This window comes from Primulina eburnea, chromosome 8, assembly GCF_022965805.1.
Source record: "Primulina eburnea isolate SZY01 chromosome 8, ASM2296580v1, whole genome shotgun sequence".
NCBI lineage: Eukaryota > Viridiplantae > Streptophyta > Magnoliopsida > Lamiales > Gesneriaceae > Primulina > Primulina eburnea.
In genome coordinates, this window is record NC_133108.1 from 3,355,121 (window position 1) to 3,374,243 (window position 19,123).

Here is a 19,123-nt window from a genome sequence, read left to right on the forward strand (position 1 = left end):
CCATTGGTAAAAAAAAATTGAATACCCATTTTTTTTCAAAAAACTATATAAAATATATACACAAAAACTCATATGATACTGTTTCATACGTCGATTTTATAATACGGATCTCAAACCCGATCCGCGCCATGGAAAATATTAAATTATATATATATATATATATATATATATTTATATATATATATCCAGACCTCTATATTATTAACGATGTATTTTAAAAATAAATAACTCCAATTAATTATTATTCTATTAATTTTTTATTTAGTTAAACAGTACGTACGCTTGTCTCGCGTATAAAATGCATGCAAGGATGCATGAATACAGTGCATTTCTTTCAATTCCATTTGGCTTCAAAATCATCGTAGACTCGTAGCCATCCAAAGTTCAAGTGCCTAGCAATCGCATCACCTCTGGTGACTACTCTCATTACTCGATTTTGATTTCTAAAGATGATCAAATATAATCTTGTTTTCTTTTGTTTGAAACATAGCTAGCTGCAGAGTTCAGTCTATGTTTATCAATTATTTAATAATTTTTTTTTGTTTTTTCCTGCTGAAATATAAGAGAATGGGCCCGGAACAGAGTACCATAGCCATGGAAGAAGTGAAAGAAAACACAAGAAAGGAATTGAAAAGATTATGCTCTTTTCAGCCAGTAGAAGGGATGAAAATGATAGACAATCTTCAATGGCTGGGAATTGGATACCACTTTGAAGACGAAATCGTTTCGTGGTTAGAAAAGCTAAGCGAGTGGGATTGTGGAGAAGATGACCTCCGTGCAACCGCTCTTCGTTTCCGGCTGCTCAGGCAACGACTCAGACCAGTTAGCTGTGGTAATTATGTGCCAGCAAATTCTATCTTAATCATTTTTTTGGCGTAAATTGCGACTAATTTCTCGTGGTTCACGTGTTCGATTAACTTTTTCATAGGGATGAGATCGGTCTCGTCCCGTAACCATTCTCTGCGATTCTTGTCACGTTTTGACAAGAATCGAGAATTAATTTTTCTCCCTATTTGGTACCTTAAAATATCGGGACCCGAATATCTGAGAATACTCCGAAAATTCAGGAGGGTAGAGAGATAATATTCTTATAAACACAGGGACATGAATAACAGTATGCTTTCTTGGCTCTTCTAAGTTTACGTGAGAATAAATGATGACAATAAGAAAACTTGATCTTTAAGTTTCAATTACGTTTTGCATCAATATTGGTGGAAAAATATTGACATATTTCCGCAATACTAAATTTACAAGCAGAAGTTTTTGATAAATTTATGGAAGACGACAAGACTAGAAAATCCTTGAGCCCAGACGAGGGACTCCTGGATTTGTACGAAGCATCGTATTTAGCTGCATGTGGTGAGGACGTATTGTCGGAGGCCATGAAATTTACAGAAACTCAATTAGCATCATCAGTTAGGGCGGCAGACGACAATCTATCCCGGCGGATCCGCCAAGCTCTTCAGCTTCCGAGGCACCATAGAATGGAGAGAATAGAGTCAAGACGGTACATCGAAGATTGCAGCACGCAAATCCACCGGACTCCTCCATATATTCTTGAACTTGCAAAGTTAGATTACAACAACGTCCAGTTGTTGCACAAGATGGAGCTTGCAGAATTCAGAAGGTAAACAGTTTATATACAATCGTAAAAGAGATAACCATGGTTAATGTTTATGAATATATGTTTCACGTGAATGAACATAGTTTACGTAATTTTTTTAAAGAAAACTGTAATTATTTTCAGGTGGTGGAAAGAATTAGGCCTCGGCGATAAATTGAGCTTTGCAAGGGATCCAGTAGAAGAATGCTTTTTCTGGGCCGTTGGAATTTTCCCAGATCCCAGATACTCCGGTGTTCGAATGGAGATAATGAAACCGGTAGCCATTTTAATCACTATTGATGATGTCTTCGACAAATATGGCGCCATAGACGACCTTTCACTCTTCACCCTCGCAGTTCAAAGGTAGAAATTGTTGGAAACTGGGTGATGGATCGAACTCTTGGAAGACGAAAAACAGATCAAAGAATCATGTTTATATTTCCAACAAAAAATAAAATTAAATTAAATCAAAGATCAAACGTTCCAGGGTTGGAATATACACCTCCATGTGAAATCACGGGTTATTTCATTATTTGTTGCAGATGGGATGTGGACGCAATAGAAAATCTACCCGATTACATGAAAATATGCTACATGGCATTGTTCAATACAACTACAGAGATAGCCCAAAAGATTTTCAATGAACACGGGATAAACGTTCTCCATTTCCTCTCAAGAGCGGTAATTAAATTAAGACTATTTAATTTCCAATATATATATGACGTTCACTTATATATATATATATATATATATACACACATATTTTTAATTTGGGTCTGTGTAATTACATTATGGGAAGTAAAGTAACATCTGATATGACAGTGGATCGATACCATTGAAGCTTATATGATCGAGGCGAAGTGGTTCCAAAATGGACAAATACCAAATGTGGAAGATTACTTAGAGAACGGAGTTACGACAGGAGGGTCGTACTTGGCTTTAGTGCACGCATTCTTCTTGATGGGAGAAGGAATTACGAAGCACAACATACAATTTATGCGCAAACCATATCCTAAATTATTTTCAACTTCAGGGAGGATTCTTCGACTTTGGAATGATCTTGGCACTTCAAAGGTATAATTTATGCATTGTTTTGTAATTCAAGAGACACGTCTATTCATGTAAATTACATAAAATCCAATCTCTATATGTTCCTGTGAAATATTTATGTACGTAGGAAGAACAAGATTTCGGGGACAACGCTTCGCTTACACCGGTGTTGATGAAGGAAAAGAATCTGTCAAGTGAAGATGAAGCAAGAGAATACATCAAACAATTGATTAGGCAGTCGTGGTGGGAGATGAATACGAATCTGTTGGATTCCAGCATTTGGCCCTCATCTCTTATCAATGTCTGCTTTAATATGTGCAGAACCTCGGAGTCCATTTATCACCATCAAGAATATAGCTACTTGTCTAGTTTTAAAAGAACTGCCCAAATTAAACTTCTGGAACCTATAACCATTTAAATTATATATGCAGTTTTTATTTGTATTGAACCTTTTCATGTATTACGTACTCTCTTGCTTGCTATTAGTATGTGTTGAGTGTTGTAATTGCTCGTGTACGTACGTTCGATCCTATAATATTCAAATACAGAATAATTATTTCCGGTGCAAAAATATGTATTTTATGAAAAACTTTCAATCACTTTGTCTATAGAATAAACATCAAAACATAATATGAATCAAAATTATATATATATATATATGTGTGTGTGTGTGTGTGTGTGTGTGTGTGTCTCCCAAACTGAAACACCTTATTGGAGTGGAATGGTTTTGATGAAACTATATGCCTTCTCCAAGCACCCAACCCGGGCCTAGCAAGTCGACAACACCAACATAATGTTGCTGGCTAGGCTCAACACCAAATTGTTTCATGCTGATTAAAAATTTTATCGAGTGAAAAGACTGAATACCAAAGATTATTATATATATATATATATATATATATATATATATATATATTAAAAAAATTGATTGAATTGTAGTGTGATTTGTGGGGCCTCAATTGAAGAGAAAGCCACTTTAGAATTGGCAGAAAGGCCAAGTTTACTGGGTTTTTTGAATTTTGTGAAATGATACACATCATTTTATGACAATACATGTCTCTGGATTCAAGATTTTTCATCTTTTATAAATAGGACTACATCAATTTGCATTCAATATACAATTTTCTATTCTTCTCATTTCTCTCTAAATTTAGTTCTATATACGAATTTGTAAGCATTATCGTTTAAAATTTAAATTTTCAAAATATAAAATCTTGATTTTGGATTTTTTAAGTTTATATGCTTAAATTGGAGCTTAATAATTAAATTTGAGAGTTGTCTTCTAGTTTTGAGTTTTTTAAGCAATTGTGCTTAAATCCAAGTTTTACAAGATGTAAACTATATGAATTGAATTTTTAAATTTAACGCTTAGAATTCGAAATTGAAAAGTTAGTTTACCATCTTAATAGTGTTATAAACATTTTCAAAGTTTATATGTCGAATTATTCGAATTCATGTTCCAAAAACTTGAAAATTTTTCGAACATATTGAGCAAAATGTTTAGATTTAAGTCTTAATTTTGTATCTCTAAAATTTTAAAATATATGTACTTACTTGAGTAGTAAGTTCTTATGACTATAAATAAATAAAATTTTAACTCGACTCTAACAAAGACTTGAGCTCGATCAATCACACATTCACACTCAAATCAAGTTTTGATCGAGTTGCTAACGAGTAACTCGGCTTACATGTACACTTATACACAATTGACCTAGACCGCTCGGCTCATTAACAGCCCTACCCGAGTATGGTTTGTACGATCAAAAATTACATTTTATTCAAAAAATTATAATTGAAAATTATTTAACTATTCAACTAAATTTTCAGTTGGATCTCTATAATCGTTTTTGTTGGATTATCAAGTGATAGTTCAACTTAGAAAGGTTCGGCCATCGTTTTAATTTATATTCACCAACATATATTTTTGGTTTGGTTGATTAAATAAATTAATATTTTCAACCACTAATCAACCCAATAATTAAATTAAACCAATAAAAAGTTACAAAATATATAAATTTCTTACATCTAACCATTCTTTTCATTATTCATATTAAACGACTTATCCAATCAAGTTTCTCATTCATTAAACAATACTTAAATTGAAACGATCTCACGTGTCGTATTCGTGAGACGGATCTCTTATTTGGGTCATCCATGAAAAAGTATTACTTTTTATGCTAAGAGTATTACTTTTTATTGTGAATACGGGTAGGGTTGACCTGTCTCACAGATTAAGATCCGTGAGATAGTCTCACATGAGACATATTCTAGTTTTTGTGATACATAAAATACTTAATTTAAAAGCATTTAAGTGACAAAAAATTGTCGCTAAACTTTAGGAAAAATGGGAAAAAAAATTAATATCTTTTTTTGTTGAATTTCTTTCAAAACTTAAATCTCCTGCGTGATCCTATCCCAATCCCATGTTTGCCGCCGCACTTGAGTCATGCCTACAATTGTAAACTCTCATTTAATAATATTACTTTCGTAAAATAAAAAAAAAAATTTGCAAGGTCTTCAATTTCTTTCAAAACTTAAAATCCACGGTGTTACATAATTTCAATAATATTTATGTAGTTAATATATACTTCATTGAGAGTAATTCTCTTCATATCTCAACTTCATTAGATCATATAAGACTAACTCTGTAAACGTATGTAGCCAATCTGTTTGAACAACTTCTATGTCACATCTCTTTTTATTTCTGAAAGGATTCCACTACAATAATTTAATAGTTATAAGTAATCTACAACAACTCATTTCAGCACGGCTTATCACTGACCTACTACAACTCATAGCTAATTCAACACATAAATAATCTGATATGTCATACTCTTGTTGTCAGTTACATATATTTTTTTAACAAAATACATGAGCACAAATAATCCTTGATGATATGATAATTACAACCAAGCATGTGCTTCAAAGCATGAACAATCAGTTTCGCTTTGAAAGCTTTGATCGCTCAGAATAAGAATCGTGGACAAGAAATATGTAGAGAGACTAAGTGTTCACACAACTGATCTATTTATAAACACGACTTCTAACACTCGACTTCTGAATCTGATAGTCGTTTCTAAATATATAAGTCGTCATGCTATACCAACGTCATTTATGACAAATAGTACGATTCGGTAGTGAGCATGGACTCTCAAAATTAAACAGACTGAAAAGATGTTATCTAACGAAAAGTATCTTATATGATATCATCAGCTGAGCTCTGATCCTTAAAATAATATTTTGGAAAAATTCGGAGAATATCTATAGAGTAATTAGTAGTCTTTGTAAATCAGTGATTTTTTATCATTAGTTAAATTCTAATACTCAGTTACTCTCGAGTTCAATTTGACTTAGGAAAATATTTACGCATGATTATTCGGTTCTCTTTACTAATTCAGTTCGTCTAGGTTTTCGACAAATTTTCATATCAAAACAGTATTTTTTTTAAATCACCGAAACTTAATTGATCTTGCACTAATGTATTTACCCGATGTAGCAACTGAGTGTGTGGGGACCCGGAGTCTAAATCAAATTCTATCTGGGATTAAATGGATCTGTGAGAAAATGTGGGTCAAATTTTCGATTTTTAACATAAATCAAATGTCATTACTAAGCGTAATCTTTCTTTATTAATTTACATCATACATAATGTACAAACATGATAAATGTGTCTCGTCCTACTACATCAATCCAACTAGTGTATAGTTTAATACAAACCATAAATACAAATACTACAAGTCTAGTAATAACCACTAGTCATCTTTTGTGCCCGTAGTCGCCACGCTATCTCGTACCCATCTCTGTCGTGACCCAGATCCTGTCCCACCTGTTGTTATGCACACTTACAGACATAACAACAGCCGAAAACTTCGGTGAGAACACATCCCAGTATAAACATGTATACATGCATATGCATAATAAAATCATAAAATACAATATCATGCATGTGATCTACACCATAGGTTCCATAGTCTATGAAACCAACATATATAAGCATACAATGCAAATCAACTCATGTCTTGACTCTACTCTAGGGATCCCGGGGTGAATAAGACGTCACTGTCTATTACCTATCCTCTCAATCGGGGTAACTGTACGTCTTACTCCTAGACTTCGGTCGTGTCTGTATCGAATGTCTACAATCGAAGGAAGTCTGCTCCTATGCATCGATACACCGAACGTCTAGTTTTGACAACTCTGTCAATGACTCTCCTATCTCAATGCTTGAATATAAGTCTATAAACACAGCATGATCGTATCAGGAGATTTCAATATAATCTATAACAATTCAAAACATATCAAAAACATAAACAATAAATCTAGTATGTGATTTGGTTGGGAAACTCTAATCAAATCCGATTCGAGTCGTATCTTCCCTACAATCACATGAATTATACCTTCTTGTCGTTCGTAGAAGTCGAATTCTTGAAGACGACTTTGTCAATATCAATCTGAAATGGCAATGTAGAGATGCACCATATCAAATACAATTCAATAATCCATCTTGGTGCAATTTCAACGGCATAACGGCGTAGTTCTCGATACCGGTCAATCCAACTCGCACATATAATCACATCAATTCTCAACAATGCATAATCACCATCATAAACACATGATAGTTTCCAAACAGATAGAACAGAAAATCCCAAACTTTGTGTCTTTTGAAATATATATATAAATATATATGTGTATATATACATACATATATATATATATATATATATATATATATATATATATATATATGTTACAGTATAAAATAGTTCCAAACAGATACATCAAAGCTTCACCACAGCATGAACATTAACATAATTACAAAAAATCCATATCTATTAACAGAAAATCCCAAACTTTGTGTCTTTTGAAAAATAACATTAATTAATGTTTTCTGAATTTAAATAAAAAATTTATCCGTTTGTATCAATTATTCAGACTATATTAAAGACGGCAAGAAACCATTATAAGAGGGACCCGTTTACTTGGATGAAAATGACTGAAAAAAATCTGTGTAATTATAAAATTATATGAGTCGGAGGTGGAACTATACTGGATAAATAATAATATATATTACTTGATTAATTAAATTTGATAAAGGTGGTAAATCATAATTTTAACCTTTTCAATATTTAATGAATTTAAATAAAAGTTAATTTTGTGTGCTATGGTTTTATGGATATATAACAAATAATTAATGTGTCGATAAATAATAATTATAACAAAATATTTGATTTGATATGTTAAAGTTGGATTATTAATCCAATCAAGCCAACTAAACGAGCCAGCAAGATATATCTATTCTATTACTATTATTAAGAATTTTTATAATAGAGACAAAAATAGTGTATTGGTCTGTTTTTTGATCTTTCAATTTTACCATTATGTTATATAAATATTACACTTTTGTTTTGAATTTATTTTTAATTTCAACAAACACTTTTGTTTTTATTTTTTTTATTACAACAATTCATATAGCACTTTAGTCCCATGATAATATGTCAAATTTCACTTTAGTCTCTCGATAACTATAAAAAAAATGTACACACGTACTGCGTGTGCAAAGTAGCTGGTAACAAAAATATTCGCTAGCTAAAACAGTCTTCTTATTTTGTTTATTTTATATTTTGGTTATATAATTATTTAAAATTTGGGTTTTAGTTTTATAAGTTAGTAATTTTTTTCGGTTTTTGATTTTTTTTTTCTAAAGTCCTTATATGAAGCTAGGAAATGACGTGTACGCAAAAAATAACAAAAGCCAGAAAATAACCAATTTAAAAGGACCTGTAAAGCACAAAAGAGACAAACATAGAGAATTATTTTGGTTATGTAAGTTGGTTATTTTTTTTGCATTTGGTATTTTTTCGCAGACATATCAGTATTTCTCGATGTCATATTTCTATTTTTCATCATCACGTTAAAACTATAGCAAAAAAGAACCAAAAGGCAAAAATTAACCAATTTTGCATAACCAAAACGCAAAGTTAGAGAAATATTTTGACTGTTATTATAAAATAAAAAGTCTTAATTTATTAACATTCTGCACTCTTTTATCTAACTAAACAGCGCAATCTGCGAATGATTTAGTCACTGTCGTTTGATTAATGATGAATTATTATTTTTTATTACAAGATTACTCTCAAATCAGATTATATAATTAATTAATTAATATTACAGGCAAAAACATCTTTGGGGAATGATAAATTTTAAAATAATAATAATATGTATATCTCGGTGGTGGACCTAAGCAGATAGAAACTGGGCTGCCCGCATGCAATGTACAATCAATTTGATAACCTCTCGTGAGTTTTCGTATATGGACCACCCATATAATTCACGTGTTGTCGATTATTATCTACTAACCAATTAGAGGAACACACGTAGTGTTGGAAGCTTTAATAAAAATTTAAAGGTTTGAATAAAAAATGTTGTCTCATAAATGTAGGAGTGTCTTTTGGTTCTCCACATTCTTGAGTTAATTGAAGAGTTTTAACTCTTCATATTCTTGAGTTAATGATGGCGTGTATTTTGGGGCTTATAAATAGTGGGTTTATTTCCTCATTTCAAGTACATGAAAATTTTATCTCTTTCAAGCACTTCAAGCACTCTCTTGCATTACATATTGTTGTCTTTTTCCATCTGACTATTTTTTACGGTTGGTTTTCCTTTTTTATTTTCTCGTACAAGATTGTTTTGCTTCATCGAGCAATAAAATTTTGTATCATAGCACTAGACCAATAGTATTACTATAGTATCCGACAATTCCATCTGTTGATTGTTGTCTACAATATGTTCGGTGGAATGTATAAATCTGCTCTATAAATAATTTTTTTTAGTTATCATTTTGGACATTTTTTATCTTTTTATTCGTTTATTTTTTATATTAATTTTAATATATTTATTAATTCGAAAAATTCATTATGGAACTAAAAAATATGAACACGCGGTGAGAATTTTTTTAACAAATTTAGATTCGGGCCCAAAAATTGTTAGGATCGGCCTTACATGAACTTTGTCATGATTTATAACAAACAGCAATGACAAAAGTCAAGAAAAGAAGAAAATTTAGAGAGAGAATATATATATATATATATATATATATATATATATATATATATATATATATATATATATATATATATATATATGAAAAATGTTTACTATTTGAATGTCGAATGTTATTGTCAAAAATACAATAATGATACTCGCAACAAATTAGAAAAAAAGTCTGATATAGACTAACTAGAGTGAGTCTCATTGAGATCGTCTCACGGATCTTAATCTGTGAGACGGGTCAACCCTATTCATATTCACAAGAAAAGTAGTACTCTTAGCATAAAAAATAATATTTTTTCATGGATGACCCAAATAAGAGATCCGTCTCACAAATACGACCCGTGAGACCGTTTCACACAAGTATTTGCCAACTAACTATATATATATAAACACACACACATATACACATATGAAAAATGTTTACTGTTTGAATGTCAAATGTTATTTTCAAAAATACAATAATGATACTCGCAACAAATTAGCAAAAAGTTTGATATAGACTAAATATATATATAAATATATATATATATATATATATATATAATATAGATGTATTTTAATAATTAATAACTCTAATCAATTATTATTATTGTATTATTATTATCTACTAACCAATTAGAGGAACATGCGTAGTGCTTTCAACTATTTTGATACATGCGAATTGAACAGTACCTGAATTTCGTCACGATTTATAATAAACAGCAATGACAAAAGTCGAGAGAAAAAGAAAATTTAGAGAGAGAAAATATATATATGTATATATACACACATATACACACATATGAAAAATGTTTACTATTTGAATGTCAAATGTTATTTTCAAAGGTACAATAATGATACTTGCAATATATATACATACATCGTTAATAATATAGATGTATTTTAATAATTAATAACTCAAATTAATTATTATTGTTATATTATTATCTACTGACCAATTAGAGGAACACACGTAGTTCTTTCAACTATTTTGATACATGCGAATTGAATAGAACATGAATTTCGTCATGATTTATAGTAAACATTAATAACAAAAGTCGAGAGAAGAAGAAAATTTAGAGAAAATATATATATATATATATATATATATATATATATATATATATATATATATATATATATATATATGAAAAATGTTTACTATTTGAATGTCAAATATTATTTTCAAAGTTACAACAGTGATATTTGCAGCAAATTAGCAAAAGGTCTTATATAGACTAACTATATATATACATCGTTAATAATATAGATGTATTTTAAAAATAAATAACTCGAATTAATTATTATTATATTATTATTCTATTAATTTTTTATTTAGTTAAACAGTACGCGCGCTTCGCGTATAAAATGCATGCAAGGATGCATCATTTTGAAGACATCACCAGCATTACACAAAATGTCATCCATGCAGTGCATTTCTTTCAATTCCATTTGGCTTCAAAATCATCGTACCCATCCAAAGTTCAAGTGCCTAGCAATCACATCACCTCTGGTGATTACTCATTACTCGATTATGATTTCAAAATCAGTCTTAAGATTAATGTTTTACTGATTAATTTATATGATTTCTAAAGATGATCAAATATAATCTTGTTTTCTTTTTTTTTTTTTTGAAACATAGCTAGCAATTATTTAATAATTTTTTTTTTTGTTTTTTCCTGCTGAAATATAAGAGAATGGGCCCGGAACAGAGTCCCATAGCCATCGAAGAAGTGAAAGAAAAGACAAGAAAGGAATTGAAAAGATTATACTCTTTTCAGCCAGTAGAAGGGATGAAATTGATAGACAATCTTCAATGGCTGGGAATTGGATACCACTTTGAAGACGAAATCGTTTCGTGGTTAGAAAAGCTAAGCGAGTGGGATTGTGGAGAAGATGACCTCCGTGCAACCGCTCTTCGTTTCCGGCTGCTCAGGCAACGACTCAGACCAGTTAGCTGTGGTAATTATGTGCCAGCAAATTCTATCTTAATCATTTTTTTTGGCGTAAATTGCGACTAATTTCTCGTTTTGCATCAATGGTGGAAAAAATATTGACATATGTGTCCGCAATACTAATTCTACAAGCAGAAGTTTTTGATAAATTTATGGAAGACGACAAGACTAGAAAACCCTTGAGCCCAGACGAGGGACTCCTGGATTTGTACGAAGCATCGTATTTAGCTGCATGTGGTGAGGACGTATTGTCGGAGGCCATGAAATTTACAGAAACTCAATTAGCATCATCAGTTAGGGCGGCAGACGACAATCTATCCCGGCGGATCCGCCAAGCTCTTCAGCTTCCGAGGCACCATAGAATGGAGAGAATAGAGTCAAGACGGTACATCGAAGATTGCAGCACGCAAATCCACCGGACTCCTCCATATATTCTTGAACTTGCAAAGTTAGATTACAACAACGTCCAGTTGTTGCACAAGATGGAGCTGGCAGAATTCAGAAGGTAAACAGTTTATATACAATCGTAAAAGAGATAACCATGGTTAATGTTTATGAATATAGTTTACATAATTTTTTAAAGAAAAACGTAATATATTTTCAGGTGGTGGAAAGAATTAGGCCTCGTCGATAAATTGAGCTTCGCAAGGGATCCCGTAGAAGAATGCTTTTTCTGGGCCGTTGGAATTTTCCCAGATCCCAGATACTCCGGTGTTCGAATGGAGATAATGAAAACGGTAGCCATTTTAATCACCATTGATGATGTCTTCGACAAATATGGCACCATAGACGACCTTTCACTCTTCACCCTCGCCGTTCAAAGGTAAAAATCGTTGGAAACTGGGTGATGGATCGAACTCTTGGAAGAGGAAAAACAGATCAAAGAATCATGCTTATTATATTTCCAACAAAAAATAAAATAAAAACATATCAAAGAATCATTATTTAATTTGTTGCAGATGGGATGTGGACGCAATAGAAAATCTACCCGATTACATGAAAATATGCTACATGGCATTGTTCAATACAACTACAGAGATAGCCCAAAAGATTTTCAATGAACACGGGATAAACGTTCTCCATTTCCTCTCAAGAGCGGTAATTAAATTAAGACTATTTAATTTCCAATATATATATGACGTTCACTTATATATATATATATATACACACATATTTTTAATTTGGGTCTGTGTAATTACATTATGGGAAGTAAAGTAACATCTGATATGACAGTGGATCGATACCATTGAAGCTTATATGATCGAGGCGAAGTGGTTCCAAAATGGACAAATACCAAATGTGGAAGATTACTTAGAGAACGGAGTTACGACAGGAGGGTCGTACTTGGCTTTAGTGCACGCATTCTTCTTGATGGGAGAAGGAATTACGAAGCACAACATACAATTTATGCGCAAACCATATCCTAAATTATTTTCAACTTCAGGGAGGATTCTTCGACTTTGGAATGATCTTGGCACTTCAAAGGTATAATTTATGCATTGTTTTGTAATTCAAGAGACACGTCTATTCATGTAAATTACATAAAAATCCAATCTCTATATGTTCCTGTGAAATATTTATGTACGTAGGAAGAACAAGATTTCGGGGACAACGCTTCGCTTACACCGGTGTTGATGAAGGAAAAGAATCTGTCAAGTGAAGATGAAGCAAGAGAATACATCAAACAATTGATTAGGCAGTCGTGGTGGGAGATGAATACGAATCTGTTGGATTCCAGCATTTGGCCCTCATCTCTTATCAATGTCTGCTTTAATATGTGCAGAACCTCGGAGTCCATTTATCACCATCAAGAATATAGCTACTTGTCTAGTTTTAAAAGAACTGCCCAAATTAAACTTCTGGAACCTATAACCATTTAAATTATATATGCAGTTTTTATTTGTATTGAACCTTTTCATGTATTACGTACTCTCTTGCTTGCTATTAGTATGTGTTAAGAGTGTTATAATTGCTCATGTACTTACGTTCGATCGTATAATATTCTAATACAGAATAATTATTTTGGGTGCAAAAATATGTATTTTATGAAAAACTTTCAATCACTTTGTCTATAGAATAAACATCAAGAGATAATATGAATCAAAATTATATATATATATATATATAATACGCACGGGAAATTTAGGGTCCGATTCCAACAAGTGTCACTAGTCCAGACGCAGGGGCGGAGCTAGAATTTTGATTCAATGTAGGCTAAAAAAACACTTTTAATCATAAAGCATCACAAAATAACTACATTATAATTGTTTTTTTTGAGTCTTCATATTTTGAAACTTTCGTACAATAGATTCATTATCTACGATCTGAAATATATCTTTCTCTACATAGACAATGAGATTATCATTCATCCAATCATCATTCATTTTTCTAGACTTTGTTTAATAAATTTGTTGTATGTTGATCACCTTTTATTAGAGTTCAAACTTTTCTTTCAATATTTAATAAAATGCAGATGGCTGGCTATTTTTTGTCTAAATAAAGTGTGATAATATTAATGAAGTTTATGCTGTAAACATGCAATCAGGGTTTCTGAGTTTCCTTGTGCTGCTTGGACTTCTTGGCCTCATACTGCACTGTTCCACCTTAAATTGCAATGATCCACGGGTGGCTGACTGTCAGAACTGTTGTTATGGCTGGGGCATGTTGGATTTTTTCCCGGTATCGTTGGAATCTTGAATTGGTTTGCTTTTTTTTTTTAGCCCAGTGTGGTCAACAGCCCACACTGGGCCTGAAGAAGCTCCGCCCATGTCCAGACGCAGGTTTTGAAATTATCCTGAGCCTGAAATCATGAAAAAGACCGTTAAGAGGTGGCCAGGAAGATATCTTGGCGTAGCCCATCCGACGCTCAAGTCAATGACTGAGGATATATGGGGGAGCAGCTAAGGTGCTGCTGAAAACAAGCTAAGTTTTGACGGAGTTGTTAACGAGTAACTTGACTTATTTGTACAGTTTTACACAATTGACCTAGACCGCTCGGCACATTAATAGCTCTACCCGCAAGTATGGTTTGTACGATCAAAAATTACATTTTATTCAAAAAATTATAATTGAAAATTATTTAACTATTCAACTAAATTTTCAGTTGGATCTCTATAATCGTTTTTGTTGGATTAGCAAGTGATAGTTCAACTTAGAAAGGTTCGGCCATCGTTTTAATTTATATTCACCAACATATATTTTGGTTTGGTTGATTAAATAAATTAATATTATTCAACCACTAATCAACCCAATAATTAATTAAACCAATAAAAAGTTACAAAATATATAAATTTCTTACATCTAACCATTCTTTTCATTATTCATATTAAACGACTTGTCCAATCAAGTTTCTCATTCATTAAATAATACTTGAATTGTTTTATTGCTTTTACATTTCCTCACCAGCACTCAGAAACCTAAATCAAATCAAACATATTATAAATTTAAGTAATTTCTAATCAAAACTATTTTCTTTTTTTCATATTCAAAAAAAAAAAAAAAGTTTCAACACTCTCGAGTTGGAATCTATAAGAAAAAGAATTAACAAATTCCACCTTATCTACTAGTGTTATGTCTTAAGTTATCATAACAATTTTATTTAAGGAGAAAAATGAAATGCTATCGTTATCTCGTAGACAAAAACTTGTGTGAGACAGTTTCACCAGTCATATTTTGTGAGACATATATCCAGGGACGGATCCAGGAATAAAAGTTGAGGGGGGCTTGAACTCAATATGATAAGTTATATATTATTAAAAAAATACATTATATCGTTCAACAAAGTTGTGCCCTACGAGATTTTAAAACATAAAATTCATCAATAATAGAATTTACATCAATATGTTTAGCTAAATCTCGTTCAATATAGAGTGTCAAACAATCGGCAAGAAAGTCATCCTCCATTTTATTGCGAAGTGCCGTCTTCACATGCTTCATTGCTGAAAAAGCTCGCTCAGTAGTGGCAGTAGACACAGGTAATGTCAAAACAAGATGAATCAATCTAGTCAACATAACATAAACACTTGACCGTCCACTCTCGGTCAATTGCTGACACAACTCAACAAGTGTAGAAACCTTTAAATTCTGCATCACATCAAGTTTATAATGTATCAATTCATACTCCAAAGTAACAATTTCTTGATCTGTGAAATCTCCAGGATAAAACTTCTTCGCAAGCTTGCAAATATCATCACTGTTAAATGAGTCAAATGAATTTTTAGGATCTAAAGCTGTACTAAGAGAAAGAAGTTCCACCGATGACTCATTGAACCGAGTATTTAACTCCATCAAAATGAAATCTATTGCTGCATTAAAAACATCAAAGTGGTAATGATGTTCTATTGTAGTTTGCCGACATGAACGTCCAATCTTATATAGACAATCAAGATCAGGCACATCAATTTCATTTCTTGAGCAAAAAACTTTAACTTCCTGAAGAAATTCATTCCACCCACATTCTCTAAATTCTTGAAGGCAAGTTTTGGTAGTAGTGACAAATGTGATAGCAGTCAAAATGTCTTGAGATTTTTTTTGAAGAATTTGACAAAGAGTATCTGTTGTTCTCATAATTTTATGCATTAAGTGCAAAATAAACACAAATTCAAAGCTTGCCATGTTTCTGTAAATCCCCCGAACTTCAGCCTTAGCTCTTCCATTTGGAGAATGATCACTGAGAACTTCAAAAACTTTGCAAGTTGCAGTGTACATACCTATCAAGCTTTTTACCGAATCATAGTGAGAACTCCAACGAGTAGCTCCTGCTCGTTGCAAATTACCAATCTGGTTTGCACCACTTCCAGAATCACGTTCTCCAATTGACAACATATACTCAATTTCATTTCTTTGTGCAGTATGTAATTCAGCAATGCGCTTAGTAGAAGAAGTGACAATATTAACAATATTGTCCAAATGAGAAAAGAATTCCCAAATAACACTAACATCCTTAGCTGCAGAAACCAATGTCAGTGGTAAACGATGTGCAAAACAGTGGACATAGTATGCATAGGGACAATCTTTGAGAAATAATGCTTGAAGTCCATTCCAGGCTCCACGCATATTGCTAGCACCATCATATCCTTGGCCTCTGATTTTCTTAACATGGAGATCATGATGAACAAGAACATTTGATATCTCATTTTTCAAATTCATTGAGGTAGTGTCACTAACACTTTTGATGGCAAAAAATCTTTCTGTCAAAATCCCATGATTGTTCACAAACCTCAATATAATGGCCATTTGCTCTCGTTTAGATATATCTCGGGCTTCATCAACAAGAATACAAAAGTATTTATCTCCAACTTCTTCACGAACCATCTTTCGTACTCTATTGGCCATAATATGTAAAATCTCTTTCTGAATTTCTGGAGCGATATATTGGGCATTTTTTGGAGCATTCTCAAGCACAACTTCATCAATTTCTATATTCATTTTTGCAAAAGCCTTCACCAATTCAAGAAAATTTCCACGATTAGATGAAGATAGAGATTCATCGTTACCTCTAAAAGCACAACCTTGAAGTGCTAGCCAACGAACAGCTACAATTGAGGTGCTCAAACGCAGACGATTTTTCTCTTTTTCCTCTTTAGATTGTGCATGCATCACTTTATCAATATGTTGTGAGGGCCTCATCAAATTTTCAGCTTTTCTCTCACACATAGTATGAGGTGAAGAAGCTGCAGAACCAATATGGGAAAGAAAAGCACATGTTTTTCCTTGGTTTACCCTTTTCCAATTGTCAAATCCTTCATTGACCAATGCCGAGATATTAGATGAATTAACATCATTCAGGAAAAGAAAGCAATAGAAACAATATGCCTTATTTGTTGAAGGCGAATACTCCAACCAATAAAATTTCTGAAACCATTTTTTCTGAAAACGACGATTCTGGCTTCCAAATTTCGTACCTGGATACTCCAACATATCTGGTTGATAAGGCCCCATATTTAGATATGAACGTCTTATCTCATCTCGTACATTAACATGATATTCACATATCTGTTTTCTTTTTCCCGGATCTCGTTCAATAAAAGTAGACGAAGACTGATGATCGTCTCTAGGAGAGGAACATGAAGGAATTTGGATATTGGGAAATAGAAGACTTTCACTGGATTGATGTTGCATTGTAAGGACCGTAGGAATTGAAGTATCTTCACTAGCTTGACGATCTCTCTTCTTAAAGAAAGAAGATATCAATGTTTTTCCTTTCTTTGCAGCAGATTGATGTTCCATTTTCAAATAGTTCAAGTTATAATCTTAAACAAGAATAAAATGTATTTGGTCTCATCCTTATAAATGGTCTGGACTTGATTGGACGGATGTACGACGGTTTTTGGAACAACCGTCGCCATTAGCGACTGTTTTTTGAAAAACCGTCGCTAATAGCGACTGTTTTTATTCACATTTGAATAAACCGTCGCTAGTAGCGACGGTATAATTAAAACAGTCGCCGATCCCCATCGGCGACGGTTGTACAAACCGTCGCAAATATTAGCGACGGTTTAAAAAACCGTCGCTAAATTTTTGAAAATGGGGTGGGCTACAGCCCAGTACAGCCCTTATATCAATCCGTCTATGCATATATCGTATTTGAGTCATCTACAAAAAAATATTACTTTTTATGCTAAGAATATTACTGTTTATTGTGAATATCGATAGGGTTGATCTGTCTCACAAGAACCCTACTCAATCTCATATATCTTTTATCATTCATAAATATTTATTAATTAAAAATATGTACAAAAATGACGTTATGGTTTCTTTTTTATTTCATCATTCATATTTTTTATCATTATTATGATATTACTTCTGTTTGAATATATATCGAATTTATTATTAAAAAAACTGTACAAGTACATAAAATATTTACCAGTGCACACTAATATATGTAATAATTAGCTTATCATTTTCAAAAGAGCTGGTATATACAAATTTTCAAAACATGAAGAAAAATATCAATCAAATATTTTGTCTGGAGGCTTGCAAGATGAAAAGTACGCAGACAATACAAATTCGTACTATTAACCGTCAGTGAGGAATTGTTTTTAGCTGTTATTCCTTCAATAGGTCCTTCAATAGGTGAAATCGCTCATCTTATACGTTTATCATCTTCGGCTCGACAGGATTGTGAGAGGAAGTAAATCATGGTGACACAGCCAATCAGCAGCAGCTAGATCTTATGCTACGCCGCGCACAAGGAGCTCCCCCTCATTGGAGGGAATTTAACTCCCATATTGCCGTTTGCGAGACTCGATCCCTGGTCATTGCTCCAAGATTCACTGTTGCTGACCAACTGAGCTAAGCTCATGCTGGCTATTTTTAGCTGTTATTATTAAATCAAGAATATGTCGATTATAGAAGATATCATCTTTTATTTATCGAATTGTCGTTATATTAAAATATATATATTTTTAAAATCATCCCAACTTATTTTTAATATTAGTCTTCTTAATTTGCACTGTGACTTTTCTCAAATTTCTGTAAATTAAAC

The 19,123-nt window shown here is 32.3% G+C and overlaps 3 protein-coding genes across 3 annotated transcripts; 2 read left to right on the forward strand and 1 right to left on the reverse strand.

The window, feature by feature from the left end:
* The first annotated feature begins 279 nt into the window (after window positions 1–279).
* LOC140838466 (putative monoterpene synthase 8) lies at window positions 280–3,224 on the forward strand. Its single transcript, XM_073204797.1, has 7 exons — window positions 280–413; window positions 565–832; window positions 1,258–1,627; window positions 1,748–1,966; window positions 2,146–2,284; window positions 2,426–2,677; window positions 2,781–3,224. The coding sequence occupies exons 2-7, from the start codon at window positions 568–570 to the stop codon at window positions 3,069–3,071; spliced, it is 1,536 nt and encodes a 511-aa protein (XP_073060898.1). The 5' UTR covers window positions 280–413; window positions 565–567; the 3' UTR covers window positions 3,072–3,224.
* Window positions 3,225–11,041: 7,817 nt separating this feature from the next.
* Window positions 11,042–13,559, forward strand: LOC140838467 (putative monoterpene synthase 8). Its single transcript, XM_073204798.1, has 7 exons — window positions 11,042–11,195; window positions 11,377–11,644; window positions 11,773–12,142; window positions 12,242–12,460; window positions 12,597–12,735; window positions 12,871–13,122; window positions 13,227–13,559. Exons 1-7 carry the CDS (start codon window positions 11,055–11,057, stop codon window positions 13,515–13,517), a joined length of 1,680 nt encoding a protein of 559 aa, XP_073060899.1. The 5' UTR covers window positions 11,042–11,054; the 3' UTR covers window positions 13,518–13,559.
* A 794-nt stretch (window positions 13,560–14,353) lies between these two features.
* On the reverse strand, window positions 14,354–17,865 carry LOC140838026 (uncharacterized). Its single transcript, XM_073204112.1, has 2 exons — window positions 16,249–17,865; window positions 14,354–14,437 (listed from the first exon to the last, which is right to left on the reverse strand). The coding sequence occupies exons 1-2, from the start codon at window positions 17,863–17,865 to the stop codon at window positions 14,354–14,356; spliced, it is 1,701 nt and encodes a 566-aa protein (XP_073060213.1).
* Window positions 17,866–19,123: the final 1,258 nt, after the last annotated feature.

Coding starts and splice junctions, on each gene's coding strand:
- LOC140838466 (XM_073204797.1), top strand. CDS start 568: ATGGGCCCGGAACAGAGTACCATAGCCATGGAAGAAGTGAAAGAAAAC. Junction 1,628..1,747: donor GAGCTTGCAGAATTCAGAAG/GTAAACAGTTTA, acceptor AATTATTTTCAG/GTGGTGGAAAGAATTAGGCC. Junction 1,967..2,145: donor TTCACCCTCGCAGTTCAAAG/GTAGAAATTGTT, acceptor TATTTGTTGCAG/ATGGGATGTGGACGCAATAG.
- LOC140838467 (XM_073204798.1), top strand. CDS start 11,055: ATGCAAGGATGCATCATTTTGAAGACATCACCAGCATTACACAAAATG. Junction 12,736..12,870: donor TCCATTTCCTCTCAAGAGCG/GTAATTAAATTA, acceptor CTGATATGACAG/TGGATCGATACCATTGAAGC. Junction 13,123..13,226: donor ATGATCTTGGCACTTCAAAG/GTATAATTTATG, acceptor TTATGTACGTAG/GAAGAACAAGATTTCGGGGA.
- LOC140838026 (XM_073204112.1), bottom strand. CDS start 17,865: ATGGAACATCAATCTGCTGCAAAGAAAGGAAAAACATTGATATCTTCT. Junction 14,438..16,248: donor GGGGGATTTACAGAAACATG/GCAAGCTTTGAA, acceptor TCATGATTTCAG/GCTCAGGATAATTTCAAAAC.